At 45.0% G+C, this 19508-nt stretch overlaps 1 protein-coding gene across 3 annotated transcripts in view; it reads left to right on the top strand.

Annotated features, from left to right (window-relative positions):
* The window catches only part of LOC125746755 (zinc finger matrin-type protein 4-like), a 37548-nt gene that overhangs the window by 6283 nt on the left and 11757 nt on the right, over positions 1-19508 (top strand). For all 3 annotated transcript variants that reach the window (XR_007399045.1, XR_007399044.1, XM_049021137.1), the window contains exons 2-4: positions 6093-6194; positions 11407-11496; positions 17242-17404. Coding sequence is in view for 1 of the 3 variants with exons in the window: in XM_049021137.1 (XP_048877094.1) it covers positions 6093-6194; positions 11407-11496; positions 17242-17404 (355 nt within the window). In the remaining 2 variants the exon portion in view is untranslated. The remainder of the gene's footprint in view (positions 1-6092; positions 6195-11406; positions 11497-17241; positions 17405-19508) is intronic.

Raw genomic sequence — 19508 nt, 5'->3', positions numbered from 1 at the left:
CTAATTAGGGAGTTGCAGTGAAAACCTGCACACACAGAGGCCCTTTGCGGGTAAGATCGGCCACTCCTGTTATACCCCCACTTTTAATCAGTTGATTGCGGTTTAATGCCTATATGTGACATGCAAAGTGCAGGGTGTCTGGGAATTATATTTATATTACACTGTGGGAACCAAATGTCCCCCACAATGTGATAAAAACCTGTTATTTTGGCGTTGTGAGGACCATTTCTCAGGTCCCCACAAAGATCTGTGAATTCAGTAAAGAAACTAAAAATTCCAAATGTCTCGTATTTTGATTGGTTACTCATGGTTAAGGTTAGGGCTGGGTGTGGGGGGGGGGGGGGGGGGGGACACAATGGAGCCAGGTGATTGACAGAGCCTCTAGGTAAAAGAAAGCTACCCCCTTGTAGTTGTAACTCCCCATTCTTACAGAGCAGATACACCACAGATACACTTGGGGGGGACTGTGTTCTATTGACTTTTGGGGATTTTTTTGGAGGGGGGTGTCCAAAGCTAAGGGAATCACCAAACCAGTAGCCCCCTGCTTTGGTTGCTCCCCAGAGTAAAATGCATATGAATCCAATCTCCCAGTGTTAAACCCCAGCTGGTATTTATGGTTTTCTTGGGGCCATATGGCAGGAAAATGGATGGGCGATCTCAGGTCATTCTGGGGTCATTCTTATATGGGATTTTCAGGCAGCATTTCATCAAAATCTTCCAGAATCCTGGCCGATAAGCAGTTGGGGGGGAATCTGTCATCATCTGTGATCTCTGCTGCGAGGATGGGAACAGGGATGAGTCACAAAGATGGTGCAATCTGATGCAGAAGCTTTTTAAAAACAACATGGTAGATTATTTCCTTGAGGTATTTGTTTGTTTTTAGGAGACACGCATCATAATAGTTCAGTTAAGGGAGCAACACTGAATAGCAAGTATTTGCAATTTGACTCGGACCGCATGGGGGTGCGAAGGTTTCCGCCAACAGGCAGAAGGGAGGCTGCGAAATGCCTCGTCGAAGCGCTATCACCTTAAAAAGCGTTTGTCCTTCTCCATCCAACCATCTGCCATGTAACCTGCATCCTCTCTGTGTCTTTGGAGATGGAGGTGAAGTTTCACTGGCGCAGATGATTCAGCGGCGGGAGTCACCTCTTCCAAGTCATTAGTGCCTATTAATCAGTTATGCGGCCAAGTGGATTATTTTAACAGTGAGAGTGTGCATAGGTACTGGGGCTTGTTAAGTGCGGAATTTGCTGGGCCCGTTGATAGGGGCTCCTTCATCCAAGGACCTCTGTACCTTCAGACTAGATCTGAAATCCTGAACTGACACTTGTGCTTGTTGGACTTTAATTGGGCGGCTCTGCCGGGTTCAGGATTATTGATCTACACGCCGAGCCGGTTGCACGTCACACAAAACGCCTCAGACTGCCACTTTTATTACTTGTTTGATATTATTATTCTAGTCCCCACCTAAACCTTCCTTATTGACTAAGGTTCCTCAGGAGAAGGATAAGCTCTAGATAAATGAATGGAAACTGATTTCTTCCCCCCGCTCAATGGTATCGGAGAATTGACTCCCCTCCACTATAAGATATAAATCAGCTTCTCTCTGATTCACGGCTGCTGTGTCCTTGACCCACACGAGCTTCTAATATGCGAAGAATTTTTGAGCATCAATTTTTCTTTCTAAGTAGTAAATCCTCAATGTTGATCTTCTCTACTTCATCCACTTCCCCAATCTAAGCAGCTGAAATCCAATCAGAGATCAGCCGCATTTATCCTCTGTTTTTACACACCTCTTCCAGGGGTGTTTTTATAAATCTCAGTGGTCCGTAGCAGGTGCTCAGTGAGGCAACAACATGGAGATGGAAGTGATGTAAGATTTATGTCTGTGGCTCTGGGTTGGATTAATAGCATTTTAGAATTCCGGTTCAGTAGCAGGGGGCTCTCTCAAGCGATTTGCTGATTCGATTGCAAACCAATATCCTTTCCATAAACTATTGTTTTCACTGAGGGAATTTTATTTGTGTGGCAGCCTTTGATCCAAGTGTTTTACAGAAATGGATCCATGTAAGAGTGATTTGGCTTAAAGACTCAATGTTTATGTTATATTAGATTAACACAGCAGGAACAAATAAATTAATGTATTTTTGTTTGCTGGGTAAAACTCGCCTTGTTTTTGAAATACCCTCTACGTCTATGTAAAATAAATTACACTCCTCAGTAATTCTGTTTTAGTCAAGCCCCAAATTAGCCTTTTAACATCACGGCAGGCTTATTGTAATCATGTCAAATTAGCCCGTTAATGTTATGATAGCCCGTTAATGTTATGATAGCCCGTTAGTGTTATGATAGCCCGTTAATGTTATGATAGTCCATTGTAGTCATGTTTTGAATTAGGCAGCTACCAGGAAAACAAAGATTATTGAAACAATTTAAAATTCTGAGAAACTAGGTCAACAACCCAGAAATAATCTAAATCTGGAAATCAAAGCAAGTCAACATGTTTTGTTGAGAAAGAGAAAATAAGATAAAAAATATAGGAGGAAAATACAGTAATAGAAATATAGTAATAGAAAATGGAGAAAAATTTAATTAACAAGAAGAAAATCAAAGTCCTGGAAACCCTCTGTATTTAAGCCCTATAGAGAATCTGTAGGAGGTGCCTTTGTGGAATGGACTGTAACGCAAATAATAAGCTTATTCAGGTGTTAATTCAAGTATGGTACTGGGACCCCAAAATCATCGAAGACTGCTCATAATTATTGGATTCTAAGCCAAATCGCACCCAGATGCTGCTAAAATCCGAGGAGGTCATATTGTATATTGAAATGTTGATGTGTTGAACTTGTTTCATTGTATGAACGGTGGCACACAGGAGTGCTTTCTCACCCATGTGTCCAGACCACATGTCACACTCCTCAGCTGTGTCTGTGTGTGCGTGATGCCGGCTCCCCGTTTTCCTGACGTACTGTGGTCTCTTTATGAGACGCGTGTCCTTCCTCTCTCAGTGTCACCGGCTGCAGGAGGTAATTCTGCAATTTATAAATGCCAGCTACATCCGTGTAATTTGTCGCACTCTCTGTCATTTGAGGACCGATGGTAGAATAGTGTCGATTATAGGCTGCCTTGGGCGATCGGCATCAATCTGCGTCAGCCAAGACAACCAAGCAAATCAGCTGATTCACCTTCAGCATTTTCCCCGTGACCTGCTGTCATAGCTGCATGTCCCTGCTGAAGCCGGGCGGGAGGCTTGTCAGGACAGAGGCTAGATTCTTAACCACCGTGCGACCTACTGTTTGCTGAGAAAAATCGACATTTTTTAACTAGGTAAAGACAAGCAGGCAGCTTTCAAAATACAGCACAGGGCCCCCGATTTTAAACCAAAATCATTTGAACTGTCTGCAGGATGGAAGCTGCTTGGTATCTGGATGTGCATGACACCTTTGTCCAGTTTGTCTGTGATTTGTGAAGCTGGATGCCAGGATTTAATCACGATGGAACAAACACGGACCCCCTTGTGCCTAACTGAGGGTTTATGGTCAGCTTTGAGCTGCTTCATGTCATTTTCTCACACAGGTCTCAATACAACACATCAGTCACGAAGGACAATGGTTCTGTGTATTTTGATTTGGTCCAGCTCCCCACAACGACAGTGAGAAATAAGTTTAGGATCAAAGGCAATATAGCTCTGTCTCTGTGATAGTGTGGGTCATGGTTCCCGTTTATAACTGCAGTTGCTTAGCATTTAGCGGGTTTCTATTATTAATAGTTTTTATAAGGATACAATAGCAATATCTCAAGGGACTTGAACTTGCAACCTTCTGGTTACAAGCCTGTTTCTTAAATTGAGCTCCCTGCTGTGACTAGCTGTTGATCCTCCTCGTGACAGAGGCATGCTAAGCATTGTGCCGAGGACATAATTGTGTGCCGTTCTTAATTAGCAAGCGCAACTCATCCTCATCTCGGCTCGTGCTGTGGAGGTTGTCAGGCACAGTGAAGGCAGTGACCGGAATAAACAAGTCCGTGAACTGTGTAAAGATAGCCTCACTGCTGCAGCTGTGTGCCCCACCGTGGTCACATCCCGTCATGCAGGTGAGGCTCCCACACCTGCCACAGCCAGACACAACACGGCTGTTATAAGCTGCACCTCACACTGCTGTCTAAATAACAAGCGAAGCGGCTCCAGAAATGTGCAGAGAAGGATTTCATGTGCCTGAAAATGGACTGGAGGCTGACTGGTAAAAGGCACTGCAGAGGGATTACACAGAACCAGCTGAGGGTAAAAGCAGTGCAGGCACGGAACATACCGTTCAGCATAAACCCCCCCATAAGGGCTGCTTGATGTCCACGTTTGATCGGCCCCCTCTGTCATCTCGCCTGCCGTTTGCTGCGGTATGTGGTCGTTAGCAACAAGATAATTAATGTCAGAATAACAAAATATAAATCAAAAAACAAACTGTGTATTAACTTGGCTTATGTTGTGGCACTGCTGAATACTCAGATCTGGTTGGTTGGAAGGGTTTTGATTCATTTTCTATGACCGCACCCATAGAGCCGGCCAAGTGAACTGCAGTGAATAATGGTTAATTTTAACATTACATAAAATTGTAGAAGTAGAACATGATTTAAAATGAACAGAAATTAAACAGAAATGTTTAATCATTGGTAGAAGAGAGTATATCTACTTATAAATGCGTTTTCGACTTGCAAATGTGAAAATAATGTCTAAATAATGTTTAAACATGTGAGCCAGATGTGTGGTAACTGTGGCATAAGCAGGATAAAGCACTCAAAGCCGCGAATTATAACTAGTCGTGCATTAACCCTTGCATAACTTACATGACAATACTAGAACATACAAAAATATTGGCTTTAGGATTGATAATGATGTCATTAATGTTTAGACCTAATGTCTCTGTGACGTGGGGCATCTTGGACAATAGTCTAATGTAATGTAGCTGAATAAACGCCTGCTTGACTGTAAATACAGTGTAATGCTGTCCTTTGTCTTCCAATCTACCCTGATGAGCCTGTTTTGTATTCCCCTCTTGTCAGGATGGTGATCTCGCCTTACGTGTAGCATGGAATCAAAAGCAATGCAAGAAACTAACAGCGTTTCTGGAATACCAAAGTGCGACATCATCCGTCACAATGCCGAAATGAAATTATGATGTTTGATTTTGGTTTGCTTCTCCTTTGCATTTTATACCCTGTTCAGATCTGATGGGAACATTCCTCAAACCATATCAACATTTATGAGAATCTGGATCCTGTGTTCAGAGTCATTAAGTTTGTCTCAAACTAGCTCACTGAGGAAAGGCCCTGAATCTCAATGGGCAAACACATGGCCTACATCTTGTGGATGGTTCAAATGGGGTGTCACTGTGGTTACCACTAGGTTTTACATGCAGCTATGAAGCCATACCTGTGACTAGGAAATAAGGTAAAGTGATCTGCTTCTGGAATTTCTAAAATTGATAAATTGCACCCCTACGTTTTACGGAAATATCTCAAACAACACAGGTGAGTGAAGTTCTGCTGTTTATCAGAGGGGGCGGCTCAGTGTGGGCGTGGTCTCTATTGCTGGCCCAGCCTTCATCATCTCGTGCCATTCCTGGCCGTAGTCGCAGGCACTTGACTACAATTTTGACTACGCTTTATTATAAACCTAAGGGAGACGTAAGTAGGGCCATAGTCTCCATAAAAGCCCGGTCCAAACGGACCACATCCTGGTGATGTCATGAACGGCAATACAAACCCTGGAAATGTTCCTCACATTCAGCTTCTTTAGAAATGGCTTTAAAAAATAGCGCCTGCTATTTTTACATTTTTATACTGTGGCAGCACCAAGCATTTTCCCGCTGGACAGATAGGCCGGCAGAATCCCCCACATTTGAATGAGGAGACTTGATTTATAAACCAGTAGCTTATTCAGTATTAATTATAGTAGATAGATGTAGCAGTCATAAAAAGGAGAAACCACATGCTGATGTTGGGGTCCTTCTCTTTTCTGTGTGGGGCATTGGTTTGGGGTTTGTTGGGGGGGGGGGGTTCATCATTCCAGTGTGTGAAGGTGCTCCTGTCTCCCACAGATGAAGTCCACTGGGGGGGAGGAATGCCTCTTTACGGACAGCTACTGCAAGGTGTGCAGCGCCCAGCTCATCTCCCAGTCCCAGCGGGTGGCGCACTATGAGGTGAGGAGATAGTCATATAATATTTCAGTCTTAGCACATACAAACACGTGGATGCCCAGATGCAATCTCACGAACAACCACACAGAGACAATCCAGTGGACACCAGGGCCACATACCTTCCATGCTCACACACCCCAGAGACACAGAACTAACCATCTATAACACAGCCTGGGGCACAGGGAACTTTGCTGAGCACATGGTCTTACAGCGTCAGAGTAGCTGGCGTAGGTCCCAGTAGGTGCTTTGTTGTTCTGCCCTTCAGCAAAGTACTTAATGTGAACTTTTTCTGTAAAATATCCAGCTGTATAAAAGGGTCAGAACTGAAGGTCTGCTCGGGTAAACCAGTGGTCCTCAATCCTGTTCCTGCCCCGCCCCCAACAAAATGTTTTCATTCCAACCTACACTGCTTTCCACCTGCCACATTCATTATTAGCCTATTAAGGACCATATAAGCTTGATTAAGGTGGGATTGGAATGAAGATATTCTGGCAGGGTGGGCACCAGGAGCAGGATGGGGAACCACTGAACTAAATACTGAAAACAGACGGAGAAGCCCTCCTGGTGGCTGAATAGTGCATCGTATTGTTCAGCTCTTCCTTCTGAATGTCCTCTGCCAGGCAGCCGGGGATTCCTGGCCAGTTTAATCACTCTGAGCTGTTCCGCAGCGCAGTCCCTGTGGACACCCTTATGGTGTCTGAGCAGCCAGGCAGTCTGGGACACTGTTTAAGGGCTTATAATGTATGTTTTCTCATAATGTATTTGATAAGGAAACCAACTGTAAGTAGGGGGGTTTGACCCGGTGTGTTTCTGTAACAGTGGATTTAAGTTGTTACCATAAACGTTTCCCCTGTTTTACACGTAAAAGCATGGATCTTTAACTTGATCTAGAAAATACAGTGAAAATGATGGAAAGTACAGTATATCATTTCCTAGTTTCTCGCAATAGAACATGGCTGAGCAGATAAACACTTAAGAAGTGCACACCCCTTTGTTGCTGCCGAGCCTTTTGAGAATGATTGACATCTGCAGGTACTCTGGGAAAGACTGTGTGTCCAGGCATTTCCGCCTCCCATTGTGTGCTGCTGTGTCTGCTCTGATGTGATTAGGGTGTCTGTCAGGCACGGAGCCCACAGAAGGTGGCAGCTGAATGCACACGGACCATCGCTCACTCTCCACCTCCAGCATGCTGCCCTGCTCCTTCTCCCTCTCTCTGCCCTATCTGTCATTCTCTCTCAGTCTGCTCCGGTTTCCAACGCAGTCTCTCTCCCCTTCCATGTCCTTCACATAGTCTCACCTGTTTGCTCTCTCTCTCTCTCTTTTTTCTCTTTCTCTGTCTGTCCATCTCATTCTTTCTGCTTCTCTTTCATACAACTTTACTTGTTCCTGCTACTGTTCTTTGCTCTAGTTCTCTGTGTCCCAGGCAGGATTTCAGCATGGGCTCATCAAAGTTGACAAAAAGTGGGAAGTCAGAAGAGAACTATGATGGGTACAATGGCTTCCTGTGGTTGTGGCCCCTCTGTGCCTCGTGCCCCTGTTTTTGGCACCGATAGGGCAGGCGAGGGTGCAGTCTGGCAGTGACTGACAGTTCCTTCCCATAAGCCACTGCTCAAGAGTGGCAGCCTTCCTTAAGCTGTAAACATTCTGACAGCGAACTTGTTAAGCTTGTTAATTATAATGGGCAAATGGAAGGGCACAGCCAGGTCCCTTAATAAACCTAATTACTGATGTAAATCAACTTCCTGCCTTTTGGTGTGGCAGGTCAAGAAGGCTGTGTGCGGGAGCAGAAGTGGAAAGTTCAGGTCCAGAAAGTATAAATCCGGGCCAAGGTTTTATTTCAACCAATCACAAAACCTTGTTTCGGATTTGTACTTTCCGGACCTGAACTGTCTACCTCTGGTAGGAGGCAGAGTCTCTTCACTTGAGCTAACAGTTTACTGCCTCTGTTTCAGTGCTCAGCATCATACATCTCCTCTGGCTCGATCCATGGCACATTTTAAGGTGAAATAAACTGTAAATGGAAAAAGTACTAATGAAAGCATCATTTGCAGCTTCACATAGTGGTTTATTTCTGGACACTGAGAGACAGAGATATTTTTATGTGCAATGTGTTAAATGTGCCGTGAGTGGAAGCTTGTGTGTTTGCATCCAAACTTTAACCTCGTCATTCCATCCTGAGGCTGCTAAAATGGCAAGGAGTGTTTGCAGGAACACATTTAGCGTAATTCTGCTAGAGTGAGTCACAAAGTCCTGGGCGTGGATTTGAAATTCAGGTCTATTCAGGTCTGTTCTTCAGAAGTGAGGGATGTCTGTGGGACTGCAGTTTCTCTGCAGGTTTTTCAAGTGTGTAAACAAAGAATAAATAATAGAGTAAGATGGAGTAGTTCAATTAGAGAATGTGTTAGTTCAGCTTGTTGATTTGGTGCACAGGTGCACAGAGAACCTCTGTGTTTGTGTTACTAAAATTCAGAAGCTCCACCATCCATCTTTTATAAATGCTTATTCAGTATATAGTCACAGTGAGCCTGAAGCCTGGAGACAAAGCAGGAAAACACTCTGGATGGGATGCAAGTTACGTGCTCACACCTAGTGGCAAACTAAGGGCATTTCAATGACACCAGTACATGGGATGAGACTGGGGTATTTAGAGGAAACATATATGAAAACAGGGAGAGCATGGAGAATCAATACAGAGAGACAGGGAGGGGAATCAAATCTACTACACTAGCCTGGATCTGTGAGACCATAAGGGTAGTTACTGAGCTACCATATTGTACAAAAACGAGAAAAGAAATGATGGAGTTGATGGCGGAGAAAACCAGGTCAAATTTTAAAGGAAATTTCATATCCATCCATCCATTTTCCAAACCGCTTATCCTACTGGGTCGCAGGGAGGTCCGGAGCCTATCCCGGAAGCAATGGGCACGAGGCTGGGAACAACCCAGGATGGGGGGCCAGTCCATCGCAGGGCACACTCACACACCATGCACTCTCACATGCATTCCTACGGGCAATTTAGCAAGTCCAATTAGGCTCAGCATGTTTTTGGACCGTGGGGGGAAACCAGAGTACCTGGAGGAAACCCCACGACAACATGGGGAGAACATGCAAACTCCACACACATGTGACCCAGGCGGAGATTCAAACCTGGGTCCCAGAGGTGTGAGGCAACAGTGCTAACCACCGCACCACCATGCCACCCGTGAACAGACATGTTAATGATAAATATTAAAAGACTTGAACAAATTGCCATGAACAGAGAACACAGTTTCTGGCTTTTATCAAGACTGGAAATGTCGCCCGTGTCCAATGACATGACATGATGGATCAATAAATAATGAAAGGCTTTGTGCTTGTTAAAAACCCATCGTGACCTCAGGGAAATAAACGCATCTGCCCTTCCCTCCTGGATGTCCGCAGCATAGCTGCATTCCCTTGATTGTTCAATAAGCGAGGCCACCGTGTTCTGCCCCAAACAGCTACTGGTCATTTGTATTGCAGGTGAGGCTTTCTTGGACCTCCCAGGCAAATCACGCCCACATAAACGACACCCTGAGACTGCTAATGGGTGCAGCTGAATCATTGCAGTGGCTGTCCACTGCATTTTCTTAAAGTCCAGATAATATTTGTAAGGCCGTATGCTCCCTGACACGATCCATGACTGCATGTTGTGCAGATGCTGAACAACAGATTAAATGACTAGACGGTGGGATCTTTGCCCAAGGGAGAATTAAACCAGTGTTGTGTCTTTGTTATGAATGGCTGAGTGGTCGGAGGATCCAAAAACCAGAGGGGGGGGGGGGGGCAAAGTGGTCCGAGAATGTGAATGACTTTATTCAGTCTTCCCAAAAGTGATGCAAAGGTCCATAGGACTAATAAAGACAAAAACAGCAATGATAACTCAAGTCAGGTTATGTCTTGAAGGTCTTTTTTGCGACCAAAAATCTGTCAAGTGATGCAAAATGTTTTCCTCGGTCGTACTGGTGTGCCTAACATTTCATGGGTCTATGAGTAGTACCAAAAGTACAGTACTTCATGGTGTTGGTTTTCCACTTCCGTAAAAACTGGTTCTGATACCAAATGACATTTTGTACTGAGTTAAAACTATAGGCTGGGGTAGCTTAGCTGTGTTGACCCGAGAGAGGATCCGATTAGTCAAAAGGGGATGGCCTGTGGCTTTAACTGGTACAGGAGCAAAAATTTGACCCATCACCACAAAATGAGTCTTATGGGTGCAGTTCTATCAATGCAACTTAAGACTCATTTCGTGGCGACGGGTCACAAATATCCTCCAAACACTTCAAAAAGCTCACCACAGATCTTAAAGGAAGTAACGTTCACATGAACTGGAAGAGGCGTGCTAATTTTAAACACCTAGAACTGACAGGAACCTTGTTTTGCTTAATGTTCCCTTTTTTTCTGTTCTTTTCCACCTAGAAGTGCCTATGGATGGCAGGAAGATTATCGTAGGCACCGTGATTCAGTAATAGATTAAGAATCTGTATGAAAGTAACCACTGTTAACAGTAAGAGTAGTAACGGTAAATGAGAAGGCCATGTTGTGGATTGATTACATCGGTTATACACGGCGACATCACTAACTCTAATGGAGGCTCTTTGCTTGTTGTTTGGGGTTATTTGAGAAGGTTTCTGTTCCCTTGCCATCCTGCCAGTGCCGCCACAAGAGTTGGGTTCGCCCAACGCATGTCAAAGTGGGTCAGTCACCAGAGCCGCAGGGTCATCTGATAGCTAGTGTCCGATACGAGCTGCCTTGGGGTGCCAGAGGCTCTGCTCGAAGGATGTGGCAGTTTCATAGGCTTCCTCCATGTCCACTCAGCCTTTAATCACCATGTTTGTGTTTGGTGCCTCTTTCATTAAGCTTCTCTCTCTCTTATCTGACTTTCTTGAACTTCCATCAGTGTCAGTTCGTGTTATTCTGGTCTTGTTGTTATGACGAGATGGATAGGGTCAGAGTGGGATGTTATTGATGTTGATTATGATGGTTCGTGGCCTGCGTATTAAAGAACTGCCCATGTTTCTGTACTCATCCTCCTGCCTTAGCTAACCCGCCCCTGCCCCCCCCACACCAAAACTAGCCTCTATGTATCAGAAGCAGCTTAAAACAAGAATACTGGTTCTTGTGGAGAAAATACACTTGCCACTGGTACTGCTGGTTCATTTCTGAATGTCTTTCTTTATTTCTTTATCGATTTCAGAGCCGAAAGCATGCCAACAAAGTCCGACTGTATCACATGCTGCACCCTGCGGATGGCGGCTGCCCCGCCAAGAAGCTACGGGCAGACAATGTAAGCGCCTCTCCTCCATCATGTGACTCCATGGAGTCAAGAGTCGCTCATCCATTTGGTCATTATGAGGGAAACAGATTGATCATGCAGCTTCATCAAGATGGTACAGAGAGTCCCCAGGTTACTACTACTGGTAGTCTGTCTTTAAGTTGGATTTGTGGGTAAGCCTGAAAGATAATATTACAGTACATAATAATAATTGTTATGCAGTAATAATCAAACTAACTAAATACGGTCCTGTACCGAATCTCAAGCTCATGATCCATTGATGCCACGTAATTTTTTCAAGAGCATCTTGAATATAAGAGGCTTTATGGCAGTCTGTTCATAAGTTCAAGTTAAGTTGGGTATTCTTATCCTGGGTACAGCATGGGTAACTTTTACAGCTTATGAAATCTTTGAAATGGCTTAATGAAAACAGCAGAGAGGAGTAACAACAAATGACGGCCGTTTTGGTGTCAACACATTGAGAACACACAGGAAACCGGCTCTTATGTGATGGGCAGTAAGGCACAGTTGGAGTGAATGAATTTGCTTGTTACCTGACATCGGTCTTGGAATTTAAAAAACGAACCATGACTGGCTTGATTAGGAAGCAACAACAGACCCACAACGGCAATGGGTTTCCATTTGGTCAGAAAGTCTCCTGTCTCGTTTATTTGATCGTAGTGAGCATCCCTCCCCCAAGATTGCAGTCAGCTATCAGCTACCAGGATCAAATTGGCCTCTGTGCCTTTCGGCTATTATCTCCATAGGGCCCAGAGTAGTGAATTATGGGAATTACCAGAAGTGTGAGCTCGCTGAGTGACAGGATAAGTGGGTCATTTTCGAGGAAGGGGCTCATACAAAAGGAGTATGTGTTCAAACACGTAGTGCTGCCTTCGCTTTGACTGCAGTCCCTTATCACAGCAGTACAGTATATTTCTTTCTGTTGGCCTTGGACTGAGAACCTTTCTTTTCAAGGTATAGTTGTTACACATTTTGGTTTTGAATATATAACTCTAGTGGTTTTGAGTTTATTATCTTAACCACTATGACAACTGCTGGCCATTGTGCTGCAGCTGAGGGGCTGTTGCAGTACTTGGTATACATACACCTGTGAGCACACCTCCCACAAAGACATGGCTGGGCCCTTGGAAAATTCTACTAAATGCCCCCCTCCCCTTAAAACCAAAGCTACCATTATCCATGTTCTTATGTTCATTTGCTCCTAGTGTCTGGGCCCTTGGCAGCCTTTCCCTTTCTCCCCCCTTACAGAACACCCTGTCTGTTCCAACCCCCCCCCCCCCCGTCCTGTACACCACATTTCCCTGGGAACCCCAACAGTGCAAAAACACTGTTGTTTTGTAGGAGAACAAAACTGATGCCATGAGATAATCCACCAATTGGGGCCTACAGTGAGTTTTCTGCACAATTAAATAAAAATGAGAAAACTGTCCTCGGAAAAGCCTACAGAGATGTAGCTAGAGGCAGTTGTCCGGTTGGTCTGGTGGTACCAGTGGAGCATAAGAGCCTGGAGGTCTTATGGCGAAGTGGCACGTTATCTGCCAGTCTTCAGACTAGGTTTTTGCAGCTGAAGTTTAATGCCATTTGTCACTCCACCAGAGAACTGAGTTGCTGGAGCTTGAACGTCGTGGCTTCACATCCTGTCACTCTAACCTTGTCTCCCCATGGATCACTAGTCCATGTTCAGTCACTTACCCAGGAACCTGTCATCCAATCAGAATGCAGGAAGCAGAGGGCAAAAGGGCAGCTTTATACCTCGGATGGAACGCCAGTCCACCGCACATTACGCACGAAGATCGATTAACAGATTCAGTGTGAATTCGTGTCTGCAGTGTGGGATGAGACCCAGATGAAAATGCGGAGAACATACAACCTCATGTGGGGTGCCGCATCGCTCATTCACCCATTCATCCATTTACGTACCCATGTCCACCTCTACAGCTGGGTTTCTGTCGCCAGGACAACTGATCACTGAGGTCATGAAAGACCGGCTGTCATTCACCCGCGCAAATGCCGAATGTGATCTCACCCTGTCAAGTGAACAGGATTTCTAATCCGCTTTGCTTCTTTCCTTACATTCCCTGACATGGGAATGTAAGATTAAGTGAACGGTAGCTTTAGAAGATTATGCAGAGACAGCTGAGTGTTTTATAACAACTTTGTGGCTGACAAGTGGGTAATTAAATTTTTCTTCTCGTAAACAAAATTTCTCCTTCATGGCTCAGGTGAGAGGTTGACCTCACCCCATCATGTGCTGTAATTCTTGTCATATAGTCCTTCAGTCAGGGAGCTGCTGTCGTAAAATTCTTCTGTGGGACACAGCTGGCTCCAAGCTGGTTCCTTTCTGTGTGGTCGCTGGAGGTGAATTAAGTCTACATTCACTTTACCAGACAGAAACGACTCAAATCAGACACAACTCTGATGTTTTCTGCGTGGACACAGAACCCTGACCTTTTCTAATCGGGTTTGAGTCACTTTCTTATGTGGTCCTAGATCAGATCTAATTCGTGGTCATGGTAAGATCAGAATTCTCGTGTTTTTCTGCCCATAAGCATGTCCTGAGCCTTTTATTTTGTTGGTGATGCAGGTGACTCATCACCATTGACTGGTTTAAAAACATCCTGTAAAATTAAGCACCTGCCTCACATGTCCATGTTTCTCTTTCTTCTTCTTGGTCGTGAGGAGATCATTAAACGACCCTTCTTCATACAACCTTGCACTCTTCCCACAGAAAAAAAATTGAAACCAATTAACAATAAGCAGGGTGACAGGCATATATATATATATATATATATATATATATATATATATATATATATATATATATAAAAATACACTTTCCAACAGAATGTTCAGTACTTTCTATCGAGTTTATTCAACCAAGTCAGCATCCATACGACTGCATTTTCAGACAAAAACTCTCCATCTAAATAGCCTTTTGCACATCGGTTACAAACGTGTTTCCATTCACACTGAAACAAGGGGAAGCATACATGACATCGCTATTAACCTACACTGTGCATGCACGCATTGACGCAGTGATTGATAAATTTGTTTCAGTCATACTGTGTAGCATGCTATTTAGCTGCATACATGTCAGCGACATGGAAAGCCGCAGGCGACTGATGAGACATTGGAGTGGGGACACCCGAGTCGGAGGAACCGGTGTCGGTGAGGTCGACGTATTCTGCCTTGCTGATCGGAGGCATCTTCTTCTATGGTCCGGTCATTCTGTTATGGACTCGCTTGGCACAGACAAAGGAATGAAGCGCTCCCCCAGACAGGACCCGACAGGGCAACATACTCGAACACAGACTTAAATACTTGAGACTAATGACAGCAACAAGAAACACCTGGTAAACACGAGGAATCAACACAAGGTTAACGAGGGGGTGTGGCACACGGAAGGAGCGGACGAGTAGGACATGACAGTTTTTTGGATAAGCTTTTGGTCAGCTGTTCAAACTCAGGAGTGAGGACTGTTCAGCAAATCACTCCTCTAATCCATCCATCCATCCATCCATCCATTTTCCAAACCGCTTATCCTACTGGGTCGTGGGGGGTCTGGAGCCTATCCCGGAAGCTATGGGCAACACATGCACACCTCCGGGCAATTTAGCAACTCCAATTACCCTCAGCATGTCTTTGGACTGTAGGGGGGAACCCGGAGTACCCGGCGGAAACCCCACAACAACATGGGGAGAACATGCAAACTCCACACACATGTGACCAAGGCGGAGACTCGAACCCGGGTCCCAGAGGTGTGAGGCGACAGTGCTAACCACTGCACCACCATGCTGCCCCCCACTCCTCTAATTAATAATCTAATTAGGAAGTTGCAGTGAAAACCATCACATACAATGGCCCTCTCTGGATAATACTGCCTACCCCTGGTGCAGGGTGACCAAGGTGACCAATCAGACAATGAGAGGGTGTGACTACTGGTATAAAATGGGGAAGGGGGGGCACAATTAGACCAATTAGAGTCTACATTTTCGAAAGTCTCAATTTTCATTCATCCACACTGCAACTTGAAAAGGGATTATTCAGCTGTAAATGACTCTGAGAGTTTTGGTACTGTATGTTTTTGGCGGCTGAAAGCTCTGGGGTAGTTTGGACAAAGGTGCAAACAGAGACTAATGTCTGTGAGGACTCTTCAGACTCTTCAACGTAGCAGGGTGGATGTAGCCCTATGTGTCTGCAGTGTAGCGAGAGGCATACAATGTTTGTTAAAAAAAAACCTGCCCCATAAGATTGTTTTGGATCCACCAACAGCTTGGGGAAGCCCTTGCTAAAGCCTGGCATGGTTTTACCTCGTCTAGGAATGAAAATCTGCTCTACTCCAGGTAGAGGCGTAGGAAACAGGGTGTGCGGGAGCGTGTACCTCCAATATTTAACATAGATTCATTCACTCCCCCAACAGACTTTCGTATTTAAATTATTAAGTTGTGCCCCCCCAATATCAAACTCTCTCCCGCACGATTTGCTCCATGAACTGGTTTGGTGGCCTTAGACTTTACAGTGTATTGTGTAACTGAAAGATAAGGTGGAAGTAATTAATTCTGGGTCTTCTACTGAGCAGCGAGACTGAAAGGGTAAAAGGAAAGGATCTCCTTTAATCCGTGTTTTTGGAGGAAATGCACGGTGGAACAAACGACAGGATATTAACAAAAGGCATTCATTTTACTGAAGGCATTTAACTATGGTGGATATTTGAAAAATTCTTATTTAAGGCAAATTGCGGTCAACCAACATTGTAACCTTTTGTCACCTTGAATTCTCACCCTTCATCTGAATTACTTGCCTTGTGCGAGTGGGTGAGCTTCATTTCTAGCCCTGCCTGCAAGCGAGAATGTACATTTAGCAGGAAGGCACATCTGAGGTTAAGTGCTTAAACTGTCTTTTCTTTACCCTGCGTAGTCATTGCAGGATATATGATGCTAAATGAACAAATTTATTGTACAGGTCATCTGACTGAGCTTTAATGTTTTGTTGAATTTGATTTTCCCCTTTTTTTCGATATATTTAGGTCAAAAATAAACATCTTTACTTTTTGGGTTCTCCCTTGTGCTAAATTTTTAATCTATTGGGAGTTTTTTGTACTAGATTTTTTTTCCCTCAATAAACTCCACATATTAAGAAATAGTTTGGAGTCTGTACCTGGTCACCGGGGAGTGCTCCTATATCCACCTGGGGCTTGGACCATTAGCAGCTACAGGCAGGTTGGCTGTAAATGGAGGATTCCTTTAGGGATGCTGCTCTTAAAAATTTCGCTTGTTTTCAGATTGTCACTTGTTGCCGACCTGTCCGGTGCCCTGTTGTATGTCGGGACGCCACTCTGCTGTGACTCCTTATTGTGAATGGAGTCACAATGATGGGCGCGGTATATTTAGGGAACGCAGCCATAGGTTTTACAGCTAGAACCTCTGCGAGGAGATTAGATTCATCGGATGAGTGCTGACTCAAACGTTTTCGCCGAGTTGAAAGCATCATTATTTGACAGACGGTTTCATACGGCATTAAAAATATTACTTAAAAATGCCTGCGTTGAGAAATCAGGACAGACAGAGGATTGCGACTATAGACTGTTTCTGAGCAATAAGTCCCGCCTGCAGGAAAGGTGTTGCTGTCACTCTCAGGCGTGAGGAGCCACAGTGAACGACGCTATAGCCAGGTCTGCAGATGGATACATGCGCTGAACTTTCTGAACCTCCTTGTTTTTTCTCTGTGTGCCTGCAGGGCGGCGCTGACGGCGACGTAGACAAGAACAAGTGCTGCACTCTGTGTAACATGTCCTTCACCTCCGCCGTGGTGGCACAGTCTCACTACCAGGGCAAGATCCACGCTAAGAGGCTGAGGCTGCATCTGGGGGGGCAGGCGTCCCTCAGCGAAACTGCGGCGGGTAAACAGTCTCCCCCAGGCTCCCCTCTCCCTCCCCACACGGGTCAGAACCCACCACGGCTCCGAAGGTCTCTATTGCAACACAATCCTTCAACCCAGCTAGTCTAGTTAGTAGTTAATGGTTTGTTCTACTCATACCACCACATGGGTCTTAAAATATTACACTTAAACGTAGTATTAAAAAGTGAGCAGTAAGGACAGGTGAAGGAGGACTGTGAGAGAGACTGGCTGAGCCAAGACACGAGATAAATAAGAAGAGATCAGGAGAGTTATAAAAATAGGTGAGTAAACAGATTAGCCGTCACTTTGTATGCAAGGTGTGAGTCTGTTTAGAATCCGGAGTCATATATTTCCACAATACTCTGCATAATAACAACTCTGGGTGGGATGGCAAACATGTGACACATGCAGCCATCTGGGTTGGGGGGGGTGCTTTTGGCTCATGGAAGGACAACAGCTGGCTATTGGGCTTGGAATGAGCATCTGGACGTATTTACCGGAGATGGGAGAATAAAACTCATTAATGTCATTGATCGGGTATAAAGAACAGGTGACCTGCCCCACCCTGGTTCATCTGCACCCGCCCCCCCAAACCCTGTTAATCATCTTAACTGCATCTGGGGTAACTCCCACAGAGAAGAACCTTAGGCTTTTAACAAGGTTGCAGATCAGGCTGTAGGATGCAGAGTTGTAATGGCTTCTAGCATAGCATGTGTCTGCTGATGTGCTGAGTGCTGACAGCAAGGGGAATCACGCTGTTCAGAATCAGAACACACTTTATTGCCAGTATGCGTGAACATACCATACTGCACGTATACTTCGAAGGGAAGATGTTGGATAAGTTGGGAATTGTTCTTGAGCGAGTGGGTCGCACCTGGGTGACAGATTACTGAGGTACCAGGTGAGTTTATTTAGGAGCTGGACGACTAAGGGGAAGAAGCTGCGGAGGTGGTGTGAGGTCTGGGTCGAGATGCACTTGAGCCTCCTCTGTGTTGCCTTTCAGAGCGCTGATAAAATCTTTCTCGCCAGAGTGGGAGCGCAGGTCTGTGGCTCTTTTTCCCATAATCCCCTGCTCAGAAATAGGACAAGATTTACAATAGGAGAATTTAAAATGAGTCATGCGGTGGCGAAAGTTGGGCTCCTGGGAGAGCGAACGTGCTGATAAATGTGCCAGTGTTGGAGGAAGCTTTGATGTCATTCTTATTTGATGTGTATTTTAAGCCCAGCAGTGGAATGGCTTGGTACTGGAACGTAATTATACTGGCTACAATCAGACTGCTGGGAGGACCTCGTGACGTGTGTCTGTCTGTGTGCTGCAGCTTGGGGGCTCTTTATTACTATTAATCAGCCCCAGGGAACAGAAGGTGGGGGCACCAGGAGGAAAGGTTATGAAATCAGGGCATCTCTGCGTCTTGCTTGAGACTAGCTTTTGTGTGCAGTGTAAAGGTAACGCAGCCTCTCCCAGCCCAGGGGATAAGGCAGGCGAATATGTGGGCAAATACAGATCAAGAACTAAAAGTATATATAATGCAAATACTGTATATTTAAATATATGCTTAAAAGGTTTTTTTAATGTTAATGGGGAAAGCGAGAGGGATGGGAATGCTGCCCAGTAGGTGCACAGACTTAGTCACACACACACACACATATCATCCCCCCAGGGGTGTGTGTTTGATGACATCAGCAGTGACAGAGGTCTTTATTACAGACCGAGCTTCATGGCTAAGAGACAGAGAACAACTGAACATCGGAAAGGCACTTACTGATTTTCTCCACGTACGCGGCGGCCATTGCAGATGAAAACTGCCCCTTACCCCTTCGCCAACTGCACCCAGGAAAGGAAAGTAAACAGTTTGGGAACTATATTAGTGCAGTGTGGGGGCCTTGCTGGAATTTCACTGCTGTTATGGAGGTTAAAAGATAAAAAGGGGGGGTCAAATGGGAGCAATGAGAAAATGCATGTGGAGCAGAGGCAGAGCCTGCAGGCTAATCGTCCTCCCTGGCATCCGGCCGACTGCAGGGATGTGATACACAGACCAGGGTGGGTTTAGGAACATTATGGGAATTGGTGCCTCGCACCCATGTGAAATGGGCTCGCAAATCGG

Source organism: Brienomyrus brachyistius, chromosome 7 (genome assembly GCF_023856365.1).
Source record: "Brienomyrus brachyistius isolate T26 chromosome 7, BBRACH_0.4, whole genome shotgun sequence".
Classification (NCBI taxonomy): domain Eukaryota; kingdom Metazoa; phylum Chordata; class Actinopteri; order Osteoglossiformes; family Mormyridae; genus Brienomyrus; species Brienomyrus brachyistius.
Note: the sequence above shows the minus strand (reverse complement) of the source record. Positions and strands in the feature narration are given on the sequence as shown.